The sequence below is a fragment of the Schistocerca nitens genome, chromosome 1 (genome assembly GCF_023898315.1).
Source record: "Schistocerca nitens isolate TAMUIC-IGC-003100 chromosome 1, iqSchNite1.1, whole genome shotgun sequence".
Classification (NCBI taxonomy): Eukaryota; Metazoa; Arthropoda; class Insecta; order Orthoptera; family Acrididae; genus Schistocerca; species Schistocerca nitens.
This window is the reverse complement of record NC_064614.1, coordinates 157,330,923-157,349,472: the sequence shown is the minus strand read 5'-3', so window position 1 is coordinate 157,349,472 and position 18,550 is coordinate 157,330,923. Positions and strand designations below refer to the sequence as shown.

Here is an 18,550-nt window from a genome sequence, read left to right as displayed (position 1 = left end):
TATGACTACATCTTGTTTTATGCACCAAGTGTAATTTCTGATACAATATGTTTTATCATGTGTTTTGTGATACCCATTTTCAATTGTCATAAATTTTGTAAACATCTCTGATAAAAAAAATTGTTTCCATTATTTTGATGGATGTAAATATCAGAGAGGTATATAAGCATGGAGAAATTTAATAATCGTAGACAAATGTGTTGTTATCTTTGTATTTAACAATCTATGGACTGTCAGCAGGTAAAGTAAGTTAGCTGCTGGGGATTAGTTTGCTGAGAGGAGTTATGTGTGGCTACATGTTGGGTGATTGTTGCCCATTATATCTAAATAACAATGCCCAAAAGTATCTTTTTATAATTGTGAACCACAAAAAAAAGTGTTACTTAAAATTTATGAAATGATTTCAATAACATATCAACACAGTGAAAACTGAAACATGTCCATTTGTTTTATCAGAATTGATACAACAAGAACAAACCTATGAACTCCTGCAAATCCAAATATTCTATCAATGTTCCACAGGAAAGTGATAAAGAAGACCCCTATATGTGAACCATGAGAAACAATGAAGAAGAATTTTACCAGCTAAGTACCAATTCTTTCGATCAGTCGACATTTCTGAACTTTCCACCCTGTTTGCTCAGTTTACTGTTAAGGAGAATGAAATTCACGTCATGAAAAATCAGCAGAGGCAGAATTTAAATAATTACTTGAATCAGGAATTATAGGGTTGGGGGTCAGAGTGGGCATATTTATGGATTCTGGTGATGAGCAGAAACAGAGACCAGTACCTTCAAAAACAACCAGCACACCAGAAAACATCAAGAAAATAAGGCTGGCAATTTTGAATTCCCCCAAGTCATTTGCTTTCAAACATGCAGCTACTTTTTCAATTTCTGATCACACATTGAGCAAATTCTTCATGAAGACCTGAAATTTCATCCAAACAAACCAGCAGTGGTTCACACACTCAATCCACACTATATTGTTTCGCAAAAATGCATATAAACTCTTGATCAAAAGCCTGCCTCATAATGTCCTCGTGTTCTTCAGTGACGAGGCACATTTCCTTTGTCTGGATGTGTGAATAAACAAAACATGGGATACCAGAATGGCATGAAATCTGCAAAAACTTCATGAAGTCCCCACATTAAGAATGTGACAGTTTGGTGTGTGTTATTGAATACTGACATTACTGGCCGATGCTTTTTTGAAGAGAATGAGAGGGCACTTACAGTCACTTCTGAGCATTATGTCCAGATGACTGAGGAGTTTTTTCTTCCTAAACTTGAAGAAATGGATGTGGCTGATGTCTGGTTCCAACAAGATGGCACCACACCTCACACAGCACGAATACCAATGACACTCTTGCGTGAAAACTCTACCAACCATCTCATCTCTTTGAGGGTGCTCTTCAGTGGCCATCACACTCACAAGACTTAGCCCCCTCTGATTTGTTTCTTTTGGGGTTATCTTAACTCGCTGGGGTATACCAATCATCCACCGACCCTGTGTGAGCAGTAGAACAATATTCATGCTACTATTGTCAACACAGAGACATGCTGGACAAATTGGACCTAAACTTCTGAATTTGATGCTCCAAGTGCATTGGGCACAATGGAGGCCATCATTTTCAAAACCTAATGAAATAAACTTTAAATGTGCCTCTTTATAAAGAAAAAGAGAATTCAATTGATATCTCCAATATTTCTTCTTTTATAATTTTTAAAAATAAGGAAGCTCCCACACCACACCTTGTACTTTTGAATATTTCATTTGTTGATCTTCTTATTGTTCCAGCTTTGTTGAGACTGACAACTATTGTTTGCATCATCAACAAAGAACAATATTTTTCCTTTATCAGTATGGGATGTCATTTATGTATAAAGGGTTAAGATTAACAAAACCAACAAACTCCAGGGAGGACAAAATGTCCTGTGAACATGTGACCAGAATTGCATCATTGCCATTGTAGAGGGCACCAACGAATGGAAGTTCCTCTGACCACATGTTGTGTGTTCCTTGTGTGCTGCAGACTGTGATTTATACAGTGTGCTGTATGCAGCAGAATGGTCAGGTATTCATGTCCAAGAACAAGCTGAGATGGTGTTTGCACATGGCCAAGCAGATGGAAACAATCAAGAGGAAGCATGGCTATTCCAAAACAAGTACCCTCATAGACACCAACCACATCACACAACATTTCAAGCCCACTTTAGGTGTTTGTGTGATCATGGGTCCTTTCAGTATTATGAAAAGTATAGTTGCTACTCCTCATATAGCAGAGGTGCTGAGTCACAGAAAGGTACAACAAAAAGACTTTCAGAAAGTTACCTTTCGGTCATCAAGGCCTTTGTCAGAAATAAACAAAACACACATGCACACGCACACACATACACTTTTTACTTCTCTCCTTCCCACTACCTCCCCCCCCCCCCCCACCCTGTAGGACCAAATTGAGGGGCAAATCTCCAATGTCACAGAACATGTCAGTACATGAAATTACAACATAAAGTAATAAAAGATTAAATAAAATGTTTATGAATCCGAAAAAAAGTCAAGCCATAGGTTTGAGTAAATGCAATCAACAATACAACATAAGAATCAGCTTAATTTTTCAAGGAACTCCTCAACAGAATAGAAGGAGTGACCCATGAGGAAACTCTTCAGATTTAATTTGAAAGCGCATGGATTACTAAAAGATTTTTGAATTCTTGTGGCAGCTGATTGAAAGTGGATGCAGCAGTATACTGCACACCTTTCTGCACAAGAGTTAAGGAAGTCTGATCCAAATGCAGGTTGGATTTCTGCTGAGTATTAACTGAGTGGAAGCTGCTTATTCTTGGGAATAAGCTGATATTGTTAACAAGAAACGACAGTAAGGAATATATACACTCCTGGAAATGGAAAAAAGAACACATTGACACCGGTGTGTCAGACCCACCATACTTGCTCCGGACACTGCGAGAGGGCTGTACAAGCAATGATCACACGCACGGCACAGCGGACACACCAGGACCCGCGGTGTTGGCCGTCGAATGGCGCTAGCTGCGCAGCATTTGTGCACCGCCGCCGTCAGTGTCAGCCAGTTTGCCGTGGCATACGGAGCTCCATCACAGTCTTTAACACTGGTAGCATGCCGCGACAGCGTGGACGTGAACCGTATGTGCAGTTGACGGACTTTGAGCGAGGGCGTATAGTGGGCATGCGGGAGGCCGGGTGGACGTACCGCCGAATTGCTCAACACGTGGGGCGTGAGGTCTCCACAGTACATCGATGTTGTCGCCAGTGGTCGGCGGAAGGTGCACGTGCCCGTCGACCTGGGACCGGACCGCAGCGACGCACGGATGCACGCCAAGACCGTAGGATCCTACGCAGTGCCGTAGGGGACCGCACCGCCACTTCCCAGCAAATTAGGGACACTGTTGCTCCTGGGGTATCGGCGAGGACCATTCGCAACCGTCTCCATGAAGCTGGGCTATGGTCCCGCACACCGTTAGGCCGTTTTCCGCTCACGCCCCAACATCGTGCAGCCCGCCTCCAGTGGTGTCGCGACAGGCGTGAATGGAGGGACGAATGGAGACGTGTCGTCTTCAGCGATGAGAGTCGCTTCTGCCTTGGTGCCAATGATGGTCGTATGCGTGTTTGGCGCCGTGCAGGTGAGCGCCACAATCAGGACTGCATACGACCGAGGCACACAGGGCCAACACCCGGCATCATGGTGTGGGGAGCGATCGCCTACACTGGCCGTACACCACTGGTGATCGTCGAGGGGACACTGAATAGTGCACGGTACATCCAAACCGTCATCGAACCCATCGTTCTACCATTCCTAGACCGGCAAGGGAACTTGCTGTTCCAACAGGACAATGCACGTCCGCATGTATCCCGTGCCACCCAACGTGCTCTAGAAGGTGTAAGTCAACTACCCTGGCCAGCAAGATCTCCGGATCTGTCCCCCATTGAGCATGTTTGGGACTGGATGAAGCGTCGTCTCACGCGGTCTGCACGTCCAGTACGAACGCTGGTCCAACTGAGGCGCCAGGTGGAAATGGCATGGCAAGCCGTTCCACAGGACTACATCCAGCATCTCTACGATCGTCTCCATGGGAGAATAGCAGCCTGCATTGCTGCGAAAGGTGGATATACACTGTACTAGTGCCGACATTGTGCATGCTCTGTTGCCTGTGTCTATGTGCCTGTGGTTCTGTCAGTGTGATCATGTGATGTATCTGACCCCAGGAATGTGTCAATAAAGTTTCCCCTTCCTGGGACAATGAATTCACGGTGTTCTTATTTCAATTTCCAGGAGTGTATATTGAGAGGCCAATGTCAAAATACCCAGACTAGTTAACAGGAGTGTGAGTGAGTTGCAGTTGCATGTGTGTGTGTGTTTGTTGTCCATTTTTGACAAAAGCCTTCTTCATCAAAAGTTAGCTTTCTGACAGTCTTTTTGCTGTGCATTTCTGCTATATGATGAGTAGCAGCTATCCTTTTTATAATACTGTTACATTCCATCCTGGATTTTCAATGGGTCCTTTCAGACAGATGAACATGCAGGGAGTTGGTGTGCTGCACATGCACCAGATTTGGAGGAGTGTGTTCTACAGGGTATGCTGTGTCTCAACCATTTCCATCGTTTGGCAATACACAAACACCATCTTGGCTTGTTCCTGAGATGAGTATTGAACCATTCTGCTCCTTATGGTTCGCTGTGTCAATTACACAGTGTGAAACACACACAGAACACATGGAATGTGGTCAGAGGAACTTTAATTTGTCTGTGCCATCTAACGTAAATGTAGATGCTCAACCTGAACAGCATGCTACACATTGTTCAGTAGTGAAGTATAACAATCTTCATTAAGACTCTGCCTTTGAGTAATAAGATCTAATAAGGTTTTCATGACTTTTTCTGCATGTGATGTCATATTTTTCTTTCCTTGGTGTACTTCTTGTCATGTGCTCTGCCATCTCTCACATACAAGATGTAAAAGTACAAGTGAGGTTGCATGTGTTTAGCCAGTGTTCGCTGAATATGTCACTGGGAATTTTTGCCACAATCTGGTCAGACATAAATTTTTGGACTCTATGAACACTTCTTACTTACAGACATTGCACAAATACACTTAAATTCAGCAACCTGCCACTAAACCACGAAGAATAAAATGCAAAAATTGCTTCTTGTTGAATCCTGCTCCTCTTTTATGTATATATACTAAGTTTATATCACTTCATTATTTAGATAATCATTACAAACAAGCAGCTTAACTTATGTATTTCTGTAGGTTCATGGTAAAATCCACAAACATTTGTAAGCTTTCAGTGTGTCCTTTATAACTAATTTCAACTCAAATTATCCAAAAACTTAGCCATATTGCTGCTGTAATAAATCAACTACTTACCTCAGTGCCAAGAATGACTCCAACCACAAGTGGGCCTACAATAGACATGATGTTTCCAAGCCCATTGGTTATTCCCATCAGAGTTCCAGCAAAATTTGGAGAAAGATCCACATGGTTTATTTGGAAGCCTACAAACGTTCCAGCATTGAGACCAACAGCAATTGTGAGAAGTGCAACCACCAAGTCTGGGTTGTCCACAGGGGCTAATGCTACGCCAATAAGTGCTGCAGCAGGACCATAATGAGCTGTAAAAAAAATGTTGTTTTCATTACACACTTTCTCCCTTTTGGTAGGACACAGTGTTACACCTTGAAACACTTTTTAGTCTTTTGCCTCTTTTGTAATAGAAGTGTAATATATTTAGTTATTCCATTCTGCATTCTGAAAAGATAGCATTCACTTTCTGTGTGCTGCAGTCTTTTTCTAAAATTACAGATATTGCTCCAGAAAAGTAAGATACCTCCAAATGTGAAAGACAGTTCCAAGGTACAATATGGTCATGTACCAAGGAACAAATATTCTGCTCAGATTTAAAAGTGTTGCAGCCAAGAAAAATCTTGTCATTAGAGTCTATAATAGTCTGTGTGTTACATTATTTCTCAATTACCCATACCAGTAATATAAGACAAAATATTATCAAAAACCAGTCAGAACCTAAAATTTTGAAATAGGAATTATTGGCAACTAATGCAAATTTCCATTTTTGAGGCAGTAAAATTGTTAGGACATTAAAAGAACTCTGTTCATTTGCAAACATCATACTTAAAAAAATTTTTAAAAAATCCATTTCTAGGTGCTAGATAGTACATGACTGACAAAATACAACTTAAATGTCCACACATTAAGTAGCTAGTTTTAAAATATATAGTAATTTACTTGCCATAAAACTCTGTAATGGAAGAGTTATCAGTAACCTCAAAACAACATAAACATACACTCCTGGAAATGGAAAAAAGAACACATTGACACCGGTGTGTCAGACCCACCATACTTGCTCCGGACACTGCGAGAGGGCTGTACAAGCAATGATCACACGCACGGCACAGCGGACACACCAGGAACCGCGGTGTTGGCCGTCGAATGGCGCTAGCTGCGCAGCATTTGTGCACCGCCGCCGTCAGTGTCAGCCAGTTTGCCGTGGCATACGGAGCTCCATCGCAGTCTTTAACACTGGTAGCATGCCGCGACAGCGTGGACGTGAACCGTATGTGCAGTTGACGGACTTTGAGCGAGGGCGTATAGTGGGCATGCGGGAGGCGAGGTGGATGTACCGCCGAATTGCTCAACACGTGGGGCGTGACGTCTCCACAGTACATTGATGTTGTCGCCAGTGGTCGGCGGAAGGTGCACGTGCCCGTCGACCTGGGACCGGACCGCAGCGACACACGGATGCACGCCAAGACTGTAGGATCCTATGCAGTGCCGTAGGGGACCGCACCGCCACTTCCCAGCAAATTAGGAACACTGTTGCTCCTGGGGTATCGGCGAGGACCATTCGCAACCGTCTCCATGAAGCTGGGCTACAGTCCCGCACACCGTTAGGCCATCTTCCGCTCACGCCCCAACATCGTGCAGCCCGCCTCCAGTGGTGTCGCGACAGGCATGAATGGAGGGACGAATGGAGACGTGTCGTCTTCAGTGATGAGAGTTGCTTCTGCCCTGGTGCCAATGATGGTCGTATGCGTGTTTGGCGCCGTGCAGGTGAGCGCCACAATCAGGACTGCATACGACCGAGGCACACAGGGCCAACACCCGGCATCATGGTGTGGGGAGCGATCTCCTACACTGGCCGTACACCACTGGTGATTGTCGAGGGGACACTGAATAGTGCACGGTACATCCAAACCGTCATCGAACCCATCGTTCTACCATTCCTAGACCGGCAAGGGAACTTGCTGTTCCAACAGGACAATGCACGTCCGCATGTATCCCGTGCCACCCAACGTGCTCTAGAAGGTGTAAGTCAACTACCATGGCCAGCAAGATCTCCGGATCTGTCCCCCATTGAGCATGTTTGGGATTGGATGAAGCGACGTCTCACGCGGTCTGCACGTCCAGCCCGAACGCTGGTCCAACTGAGGCGCCAGGTGGAAATGGCATGGCAAGCCGTTCCACAGGACTACATCCAGCATCTCTACGATCGTCTCCATGGGAGAATAGCAGCCTGCATTGCTGCGAAAGGTGGATATACACTGTACTAGTGCCGACATTGTGCATGCTCTGTTGCCTGTGTCTATGTGCCTGTGGTTCTGTCAGTGTGATCATGTGATGTATCTGACCCCAGGAATGTGTCAATAAAGTTTCCCCTTCCTGGGACAATGAATTCACGGTGTTCTTATTTCAATTTCCAGGAGTGTATTATACAGCATTTAAATATGTAGAACTCATAACATGGTATTTACTGACACTGCACAAAACACAACCTCGTATTTCACAATAACAGAAACAGCAGAAAATGCTACAAACAGTTTATGACAATCTACAATGCATGTTCCTTCATTTAATTCCAAACTCAACCACTAGATTGAAACACTGACTAGGAAATATTGTGTGTTCCAGGGTACACTATCCTCAAGGTACAACACGCTCCTCTACTGTATGAACAACTGGAACAAAAACAAGCTATACAAATATGTAATGCATATATGTTGCATTTACAGTATAACTTGGGAAACATTACTTGTGTGTCCCCATAATTTACTTATGAGCACTTCACTGTTAGAACTCCAGTACTTTCGTGATCAGCCTATGGAAAATGATAAAATGAATGAACTGTATTTGATTATACTTCTACAGTTTATGATCCATCCTGTTATTTTTACTTTATTATGCCAAAATGTTTTATTGAGAGAGAACTAATAGCTTGGTTTTGATGTTGCAGTTTGTTATTTAAGTTTAAAATAGTCATCTTTTGTGTTCCAAAGTAAAATAATTTGGTATGTCTTTTAGGACTAAAAAAAAATCAGTTAGTTTCAACAGCAGTTGTTGTTCAAAGTAAGAACAACTCATTCATTCATTCATAATGTTGAGTAAATCCCATAACAATGGATCACTAGCTTTCAAGCTTTCGATATTTTTCTCATGGAAATTACACATATTCACATACACAACCAAATAGACACTGAAATGCGCACTACCAGAGCAACATTGATTACTGATTTTTGTTTATTGAGAATGATTATTTTGGGCAACAGATGTGTGGAGGGGGTAGGGAAGGATGCATGAGGTAAGGAAGGGGTAGTGGGCTTGTGCAAGATAGGAGTGGGACAGACAGATGACTCACAGGCTGCACAATAATAGAAAGAAATTCTGAAGGGGTAGGCATATAAGAAATAAAGAAAGATATCATGCATCCTTCCCTACCCCCTCTCAAAATCTATTAGCTCAGAAAACTGTCCTCAATAATTAAAAATCAATACTCAGTGTCGCGTGGGCATAGTAGTGCGTGTTTAGTTGTCCATGAGGTTTTGTGCCTGAATGTGTGTAATTTCTATTAGGAAAGAAGTAAAAGCTTGAAAGCTAATGAACATTGCTTTCTGTTACATGTGTTTATGTGCCACATATCAATCTACTATGTACTGTTGTATCCAGAATTTACCTTTATTGCTATTAATCAACATACTGGTCATTATGATAAAAAAATTACTGCTTTATGGGACAAGTTTCAGTAACTTTTGTTTCATTGTTCACTCATAACTTAAAAATTTCAGATAAAAAAAATAAGTGAGAAGTCATTGTATTTAGAGACGTCATCCTTTATAGTACTGATCAATGTCAAGTTACTGATGTCCAGCTTTGGCTTGTTCCCCACAGTATCATTTTCAGCAACAATAGAAGTACGAGGTGCATTCAAGTTCTAAGGCCTCCGATTTTTTTTCTAATTAACTACTCACCCGAAATCAATGAAACTGGCGTTACTTCTCGAGGTAATCGCCCTGCAGATGTACACATTTTTCACAACACTGACGCCATGATTCCATGGCAGCAGCGAAGGCTTCTTTAGGAGTCTGTTTTGACCACTGGAAAATCGCTGAGGCAATAGCAGCACGGCTGGTGAATGTGCGGCCACGGAGAGTGTCTTCCATTGTTGGAAAAAGCCAAAAGTCACTAGGAGCCAGGTCAGGTGAGTAGGGAGCATGAGGAATCACTTCAAAGTTGTTATCACGAAGAAACTGTTGCGTAACAATAGCTCGATGTGCAGGTGCGTTGTCTTGGTGAAACAGCACACGCGCAGCCCTTCCCGGACGTTTTTGTTGCAGTGCAGGAGGGAATTTGTTCTTCAAAACATTTTCATAGGATGTACCTGTTACCGTAGTGCCCTTTGGGATGCAATGGGTAAGGATTACACCCTTGCTGTCCCAGAACATGGACGCCATCATTTTTTCAGCAATGGCGGTTACCCGAAATTTTTTTGGTGGTGGTGAATCTGTGTGCTTCCATTGAGCTGACTGGCGCTTTGTTTCTGGATTGAAAAATGGCATCCACGTCTCATCCATTGTCACAACCGACGAAAAGAAAGTCCCATTCATGCTGTCGTTGCGCGTCAACATTGCTTGGCAACATGCCACACGGGCAGCCATGTGGTCATCCGTCAGCATTCGTGGCACCCACCTGGATGACACTTTTCACATTTTCAGGTCATCATGCAGGATTGTGTGCACAGAACCCACAGAAATGCTAACTCTGGAGGCGATCTGTTCAACAGTCATTCGGCAATCCCCCAAAACAATTCTCTCCACTTTCTCGATCATGTCGTCAGACCGGCTTGTGCGAGCCCGAGGTTGTTTCGGTTTGTTGTCACACGATGTTCTGCCTTCATTAAACTGTCGCACCCATGAACGCACTTTCGACACATCCATAACTCCATCACCACATGTCTCCTACAACTGTCGATGAATTTCAATTGGTTTCACACCACGCAAATTCAGAAAACGAATGATTGCACGCTGTTCAAGTAAGGGAAACGTCGCCATTTTAAGTATTTAAAACAGTTCTCATTCTCGCCGCTGGTGGTAAAATTCCATCTGCCGTACGGTGCTGCCATCTCTGGGATGTATTGACAATGAACGCAGCCTCATTTTAAAACAATGCGTATGTTTCTATCTCTTTCCAGTCCAGAGAAAAAAAAAAAACGGAGGCCTTAGAACTTGAATGCATCTCGTATATAGCATAACAGTGCAACACTTTTAGTGCTTGCCCTTGGTGATATTGCAGCATAGTAGAAGCAGATCTCCTGTTTGTATCAGCTGTAATACATATATCCTCTTGCAAAGAAAGCTCTGTACAAATCACTGCTTGCACACAGACAGAAACTCCAGAGCTAAATTGTGTTGAGTGCTCTTCCAGCTATGAAGTATTGTGTTACAAGTTGATGCTTACAAAATATTTCTTCCAATCTACAAGAAAGATGGACTGATTGGAGTCTAGACAATTCAAAAGTTGATCTGGCTTGGTTATACAAGGCCCCCCTCCCCCCCCCCCCACTCTCTCTCTACAAACACACACACACACACACACACACACACACACACATGGCAAACCTGGCTAAGAAAGTCCAAAGGAGTAGTTCACAAATTTTAATTTATTCAGTACATATAACCCAGTGAGATACCAAATTTTTTCTTCGTTTCATACAAGAAATAGGTTCTGTCATATTCTGGGAAGTACCCCAGTATGGAGCTAATCAGTTCCTTGTTTGTTGAAAGTTTCTTCCTGCCAAGACCAACTTTTCAAGTTAAGTGTAGGGTTGAATAAAGCAAATAAGATAGCACTGATTTGAATTCTAGCTATTTTCACCATTGTGACTGCTCAATAAATGAATGTTGGCTGGAGCACTGTTCTGGTGAAAAACCATTTTCTCGTGTGCCAGTCTTGGTGGCTTTCAGGGACAAACAATCCACAAATAAAGCAAAAGAGATGTCTTTCATGGGTCTGATTTTCCCTGAGTAACCTCTGGGGATTACAATCTGGTACCAACATCAGTTACATAAAAATAAAAGAGATCAGCAATTTCAGCATTCAGCACAATATGGGCTCTTTTTGGTACTTTTTCTGGGGAATGTATTGCATTCTATCACCTGGGGTGCCTGTAATATCAATTACTTTCTGCACATTCATTATCTTGTCATACTCACCACTCATCATATAGCGGAGATGCATAGTCGCAGACAGGCATTAAAAAAAAAAAAAAAAAAAAAGGGTCACAAAATGAGCTTTTGACCAACAAGGTCTTTGTCAAAAATAGACAACAGACACACACACACACACACACAAATGCAACTCATGCACACATGACCACAGTCACTGGCAGCTGAAGCCAGACTACAAGCAGCAGCACATGATGGGAGAGGCAACTGGGTGGAGGTAAGGAGGAGACTAGGGTAGGGAGGGGGAGGGATAGCAGGGTAGGGATGGGGGACGGTAAATTACTGCAAGTGGGAGTGTTCAGGGATTAGATGGAGAGAGGGTAGGGCAGCCAGGTGCAGTCAGGAGGTTAGACAGAGGGCAGGAGAGAGAGGGGGGTAATGGAAAAAGAGAGAAGTAAAAAGACTGGGTGTGCTGGTGGAAAAGAGGGTTATGTAGAACTGAAATGAAATGAAATGTTGTGTGGTGAGGGCCCCCAGCGGGTAGACCTGATTGCCTGGTGTAAGTCTTTTGAGGTGACGCCATATCGGCGACTTGTGTGTCCATGAGGATGAAATGATGATGATGATGAAGATGAAACAAACACCCAGTCCTTAAGCAGAGAAAATCTAGAACCTAGCTGGGAATCGGACCTGGGCCCCCTCGGCATGACAAGCCGGTGCGCTGTCCACTCAGCTATGGCGGAGGACTATGTAGTACTGGAATGCAAACAGGGAAGGTTGAGGCCAGGAGGGTTCTGGGAACAGAGGATATATCCAGTTGTTTCTTGGCCACAGTTTGTTGATGGCCATCATACAGGCAGACAACTTGTTGGCTGTCATGCCCACGATGAATGCAGCACAGTGGTTGAAGCTTAGTTTGTAAATTACATGACTGATTTCTCACAAAGTCTTTTATTTGATGGGATAGGTGATGTATGTGACTGGACTAGAGTAGGTGGTGGTGGGAAGATGGGTCTTGCATCTAGGTCTATTACATGGATATGAGCCAGGAGGCAAGCGGTTGGGGGCAGGGGTTGTGTAGGGATGATCGAGGATATTGTGTAGGTTCAGTGGGCAGCGGAATACCACAGTGGGAGCGGTAGGGAGGATAGTGGCTAGGACATCTCTCATTTCAGGGCACAATGAAAGGTAGTTGAAACCCTGATGGAGAATGTAATTCAGTTGATCCAGTCCTATGTGATACTGAGCCATGAGGGGAATGCTCCTCTGTGGCCAGACTGTGAGGCTTTGGAGGGTGACTGCAAAGATAAGGCATGGGAAATCTGTTTTTGTGCAAGGTTGGGAGGGTAATTACAGTCTATAAAGGCCTCAGTGAGATCCCTGGTATATTTCGAGAGGGACTGCTTGTGACTGGGGATGTGACGGCCACAGATGGCTAGGCTGTATGGAAGGGACTTCTTGATATGGAATCAGTGGCACCTGTCGAAGTGGAGGTATTGCTGGTGGTCAGTAGGTTTGATATGATCAGAGGTACTGATGCAGCCATCTTTGAGGTGGCGGTCAACATCGAGGAGGGTGGTTTGTTGGGTTGAGTAGGACCCTGTGAAGTGAATGGGGGAGATGGTGTTGAGGTTCTGGAGGAATGCGGATAGGATTTTGTGACAGTCTTTGTGTTGTCCTTATCTGCAACTCAGCATATCTATTACATGGTGTGGAGCATTTATCCTTTTCATAATACTGTTACAATCCATCCTGGATTTTCCATTGTTCAATCTTGTTACAAAAGTTACATACACATCAAGTAAGATGAAAAAAATCAGCGTTTCTTATATCTGCTTTTAACAGTTTAAACAGTTTAGCTTCTCTTGTACCCCCACTGACAATTCTTTCATTGGAAAAAGGAAGCAACATTTTCATCTGATTAAGACTAAAAATAATTATACTGAAAAATTACCTATAGAATTGAAAAGTTTCCTGGATGCTGTCAGACTTATAATTTCTCTCCTCTGCAACCAGAATGAGACAGGGCTCATAACAAAACTCAACAGCCACATCACCAAGTATGGTAATGCAGAGAGCAACCCATTCTGAAACCCAGAACAATCTATTTTGTACAATGACTGTATCATAAACATGTCACAATTAATTATAGTTATATAACAATGAGATAATTCTAACAGCTTATGCAAACTGGACAATAATTATTCTAGAAAAAACCACACACACACACACAGATAATTTTAGAAAACTAAGTTAAAGTTAACTCATGGAAGAAAAAACTGTCAGCTTGGAATGATGCCAACTGGAGCATCCATTTGAGAAATGACAACAACAGTCAGCAATAAAAGTTTGCTAGCTGAAATTTCCTGCAATCAGAGATTTCTCCATGAAGACTTAAAAGAAAATGAAAGTACATAAAAATTTTTGTATCTGTCTTAGACACTGTCTAACCACATAACTGATAATCATAGATTTTTATTGTACTATGTGCACATTATAGGCTAAGAAGTGAGCATGAATAGCTATTGAATTAATGATACAGTGATTTAACAATACCAGAGAAGGAAAGTTGCTGTTCACCATATAGCGGAGATACTGAGTCGCGATAGGCACAATAAAAAGATTCACACAATTAAAGCTTTCGGCCATTAAGGCCTACACACACACACACACACACACACACACACACACATGGGATTGGCGACTGGTTGGGGGTAAGGAGGAGGCTGAGGTGGGGAGGGGGAGGGATAGTATGGTGGGAGTTGTGGACAGTGAAGTGTTGCAGTTTAGACGGAAGGCAGGAGAGAAGGTGCAGAGGGGGGAGGGAGTAAGTAGCAGACAGGAGAAAAATAAAAGAAATTAAAAGATTGGGTGTGGTGGTGAAATAATGGCTGTGTAGTGCTGGAATGGGAACAGGGAGGGGGCTGGATGGATGAGGCTAGTGACAAACGAAGGTTGAGGCCAGGAGGGTTACGGGAACATAGGATGAATTGCAGGGAAAGTTCCCACCTGTGCAATTCAGAAAAGCTGGTGTTGGTGGGAAGGCTCCATATGGCACAGGCTGTGAAGCAGTCATTAGGATGAGGGGTATCATGTTTGGCAGCGTGTTCAGCTACAGGGTGGTCCAGTTGTTTTTTGGCCACCGTTTGTCGGTGGCCATTCATGCGGACAGACAGCTTGTTGGTTGTCATGCCTACATAGAATGCAGCACAGAGGTTGCAGCTTAGATTGTAAATCACATGACTGGTTTCACAGGTAGCCCTGCCTTTGATGGGATAGGTGATGTTAGTGACCGGACTGGAGTAGGTGGCGGTAGGAGGATGTATGGGACAGGTCTTGCATCTAGGTCTATTACAGGGGTATGAGCCATGAGGTAAGGGATTGGGGGTTGTGTAAGGATGGACGAGTATGTTGTGTAGGTTCGGTGGACGGCAGAATACCACTGTAGGAGGGGTGGGAAGGATAGTGGGCAGGACATTTCTCATTTCAGGGCATGATGAGAGGTAATCAAAACCCTGGCAGAGAATGTAATTCAGTTGCTCCAGTCCCAGATGGTACTGAGTTACGAGGGGAATGCAACTCTGTGGCCGGACTGTGGGACTTTTGGAGGTGGTGGGAGACTGGAAAGTTAAGGCACAGGAGATTTGTTTTTGTACAAGGATGGGAGGATAATTATGGTCAGTGAAGACTTCAGTGAGACCCTCGGTATATTTAGAGAGGGACTGCTCATCACTGCAACTGTGATGGCCATGGGTGGCTAGGCTGTATGGAGGGGACTTCTTGGTATGGAATGGGTGGAAGCTGTCGAAGTGGAGGCATTGCTGATGGGTAGTAGGTTTGATATGGACAGAGGTACTGTTGTAGCCATCTCTGAGGTGAAGGTCAACATCTAGGAAGGTGGCTTGTTGGGTTGAGTAGGACCAGGTGAAGCAAATGGGGGAGAAGTTGTTGAGGTTCTGGAGGAATGTGAATAAGGTGCCTCACCTTCAACCCAGATAGGAAAGATGTCATCAATGAATCCGAACCAGGTGAGGAGTTTAGGATTCTGGGTTTTTAGGAAGCATTCCTCTAGATGGCCCATGAATAGGTTAGCATAGGGTAATGCTATGCGAGTGCCATAGCCTTACCATGGATTTGTTTGTAGGTAATGCCTTCAAAGGAGAAGTAATTGTGGGTGAGGATATAGTTGGTCATGGAGACTAGGAAGGAAGTTGCTGGTTTGGAATCTGTGGGCATCTGGAAAGGTAGTGTTCGACAGCAGTAAGGCCATGGCCATTATAAATGTTAGTGTACAGGGAGGTGGCATCAATAGTGATGAGCAGGGCATCGTGTGTTAAAGGGACAGGAACTGTGGAGAGTCGGTTGAAGAAATGGTTGGTATCTTTTATATGGGAGGATGGGTTCCGCGTAATCGGTTGAAGGTGTTGATCTACAAGAGCAGAGATTCTCTCAGTGGGGGCGGGGCACAGTAGCCGGCCACAATGGGGTGTCCTGGGTGGTTGGGTTTATGGACTTTAGTAATCATGTAGAAGGGGGGAGTGTGGAGAGTGGTAGGGGTAAGTAGAGAGATGGACTCTGGAGAGGGGTTCTGGGATGGGCCTAAGGATTTGAGTAGTGACTGGAGATCCTGCTGGATTACTGGAATGGGATCACTGTGGCGTGGTTTGTAGGTGGAAGTATCTGACAGCTGATGGAGTCCTTCTGCCATGTAATCCTTGCGATTCAAAACAACGGTGGTGGAGCCTTTGTCAGCAGGTAGGATTATAAGGTTGGGATCAGTTTTTAGATGGTGGACTGTGGTTCTTTCTGTGGATGTAAGGTTAGTTTGTATGTTGAGGGATTTGGGGAACGATGTTGAGGCAAGGTTTGAGATTAATAAATTCTGGAATATTAACAGGGGATGGTTTGGAGGCAGTGGGGGTGGATCACGGTTGGATGGAGGAGTGAACTGAGTTAGGCAAAGTTAATATTAGTCTTTGGTTGAGTGTGATTGGTTGGGTTGGTAGTGAAAAAGTGTTTCCACTGTAGGGACCAGGAGAAGGAGCATAGTTGAATTTGGGAGTGGGGCAAAAGGTGAGGCCTTTGGAAAGGAGGATATTTCTGTGGGACTAAGGCTTCTGGAGGAAAGGTTCATAACTGTATTGTGAGTCTGTTTAGATCCTGGGTTCTATGTGGTGGTGGGAGGGAGTTTTGGAGGGTGGGGTAAATGCAGCAGGTCTGCAAGACAGGGATTGTCAGCAATGAGGGAGCGTGAGGAAGGTTTGGAGGTGGTTGTAGAAGTGGTGGACAGCGGTACTTCAAGGAGGAAGTAGGAAGTGAGTTGGATGGAGAGCTTTTTGAGGTGGCATTGTGCATGTTGCTCAAGTTCCTGAAGGGCAAGGGTTTCAATGTGTGTTATGGGTTCCAGGAATTTGGGATTGTATAGCAGGAGAATTTTGCGGATGGAGAGAAGGTACTGCAAGGAGGATTGGGCTTGCTTGATATGGTTTTGCAGGACTATGTTGGTGAGGGCTGATGATTGGTGGAATCTGAACAGGTGGAGGTCATTGTGGAAGGAGGTGTGGTAACCAGAGATGGGTAATTTGATGGTAAGGCCATTAGGGGGGATTTCACGAGCCAAGCAACAACGCAGGAACAGGATGTGGGACTGGGATCTGGCTAGGACAATGACAAACTGTGGCCAAGAAACAAGTGGACTACCCTGTAGCTGAACACGCTGCCAAACATGATATCCCTCATTTTAATAACTGCTTCACAGCCTGTTCCATATGGCTCCTTCCCACCAACACCAGCTTTTCTGGATTGCGCAGTTGGGAATTTTCCCTGCAATACATCCTACGTTCCCGTAACCCTCCTGGCCTCAACCTTTGTTAGTCACTGTCTTCACCCATCCAGCACCCTCCCTGTTCCCATTCCAGCATGACACAGCCGTCATTTCACCAACACACCCAGTCTTTTAATTTCTTTTATTTTTATTTTTCTCCTTTCCGTTACTTATCCCCTCCCCCATCCGCACTTTCTCTCCTACCCTCCGTCTAAACTGCAACACTTCACTGTCCGCCACTCCTCCCCATCCCAGCCTCCTCGTTTACTAAATCACTCTTATCCAGTCACTTAGACTATCCATCAAAGCATTATTTGTCATTCAATTCTCATTTGCTCTTTTGAAAGCATTGGTGTTGAATTTTTTCATACAACCGAGATACGTACTAGTTTCATGGATAGTGTCTTATGTTATGGCACAGCAGTTCAGGGATTCCAATGCCTCCACTAGAAATTGCTGTTAATACCACACTGTCTATTGTGAATTTCAATAAATCTGAGCAGTGAATACTAACTGTTTAATAATGTACTGACACCTTTACAAAATTAGATTAGGAAATGAGATACTTAAAGTAGTAGATGAGTTTTGCTGTTTGGGGAACAAAATAACTGATGATGGTCAAAGTAGAGAGGATATAAAAAGTAGACTGGCTATGGCAAGGAAAGCCTTTCTGAAGAAGAGAAATTTGTTAACATCAAGTATAGATTTTAAGTGTCAGGAAGTCTTTCCTGAAAGTATTTGTACGGAATGTAGCCATGGGCAATGGCCAGTAAATAGCTTAGACAAGAAGAGAATAGAATCTTTTGAAATGTGGTGCTACAGAAGAACGCTGAAGATTAGATGGGTAGATCACATAACTAATGAGGAGGTACTAAATAGAATTGGGGAGAAGAGGAAATTGTGGCACAATCTGACTAAAAGAAGGGACCGGTTAGTAGGACACACTCTGGGGCACCAAGAGATCACCAATTTAGTGATAGAGGGAATCGTGGAGGGTAAACGTCATAGAGGTAGACCAAGAGATGAATACACTAAGCAGATTCAGAAGGATGTAGGTTGCAGTTGTTATTCTGATATGAAGAAGCTTGCACAGGACAAAGTAGCATGGAGCACTGAATCAAACCAGTCTCTGGACTGAAGATGACAACAACAACAACAACAACAACAACTCGAGAGTAATGTATTTTCTGGAAAATAGCCCTATGAACAGCACAGCTGTTTGGCTTTTGTAAAAA

The 18,550-nt window shown here is 43.7% G+C and overlaps 1 protein-coding gene across 2 annotated transcripts in view; it reads right to left on the bottom strand.

Annotated features, from left to right (window-relative positions):
* Nucleotides 1-18,550, bottom strand: part of LOC126243961 (putative inorganic phosphate cotransporter) — a 212,832-nt gene that overhangs the window by 25,811 nt on the left and 168,471 nt on the right. For both annotated transcript variants that reach the window (XM_049948201.1, XM_049948202.1), the window contains 2 exons: nt 13,446-13,578; nt 5,406-5,650 (listed from right to left, as the gene is read on the bottom strand). In XM_049948201.1, the coding sequence (XP_049804158.1) occupies nt 5,406-5,650; nt 13,446-13,578 (378 nt within the window). The remainder of the gene's footprint in view (nt 1-5,405; nt 5,651-13,445; nt 13,579-18,550) is intronic.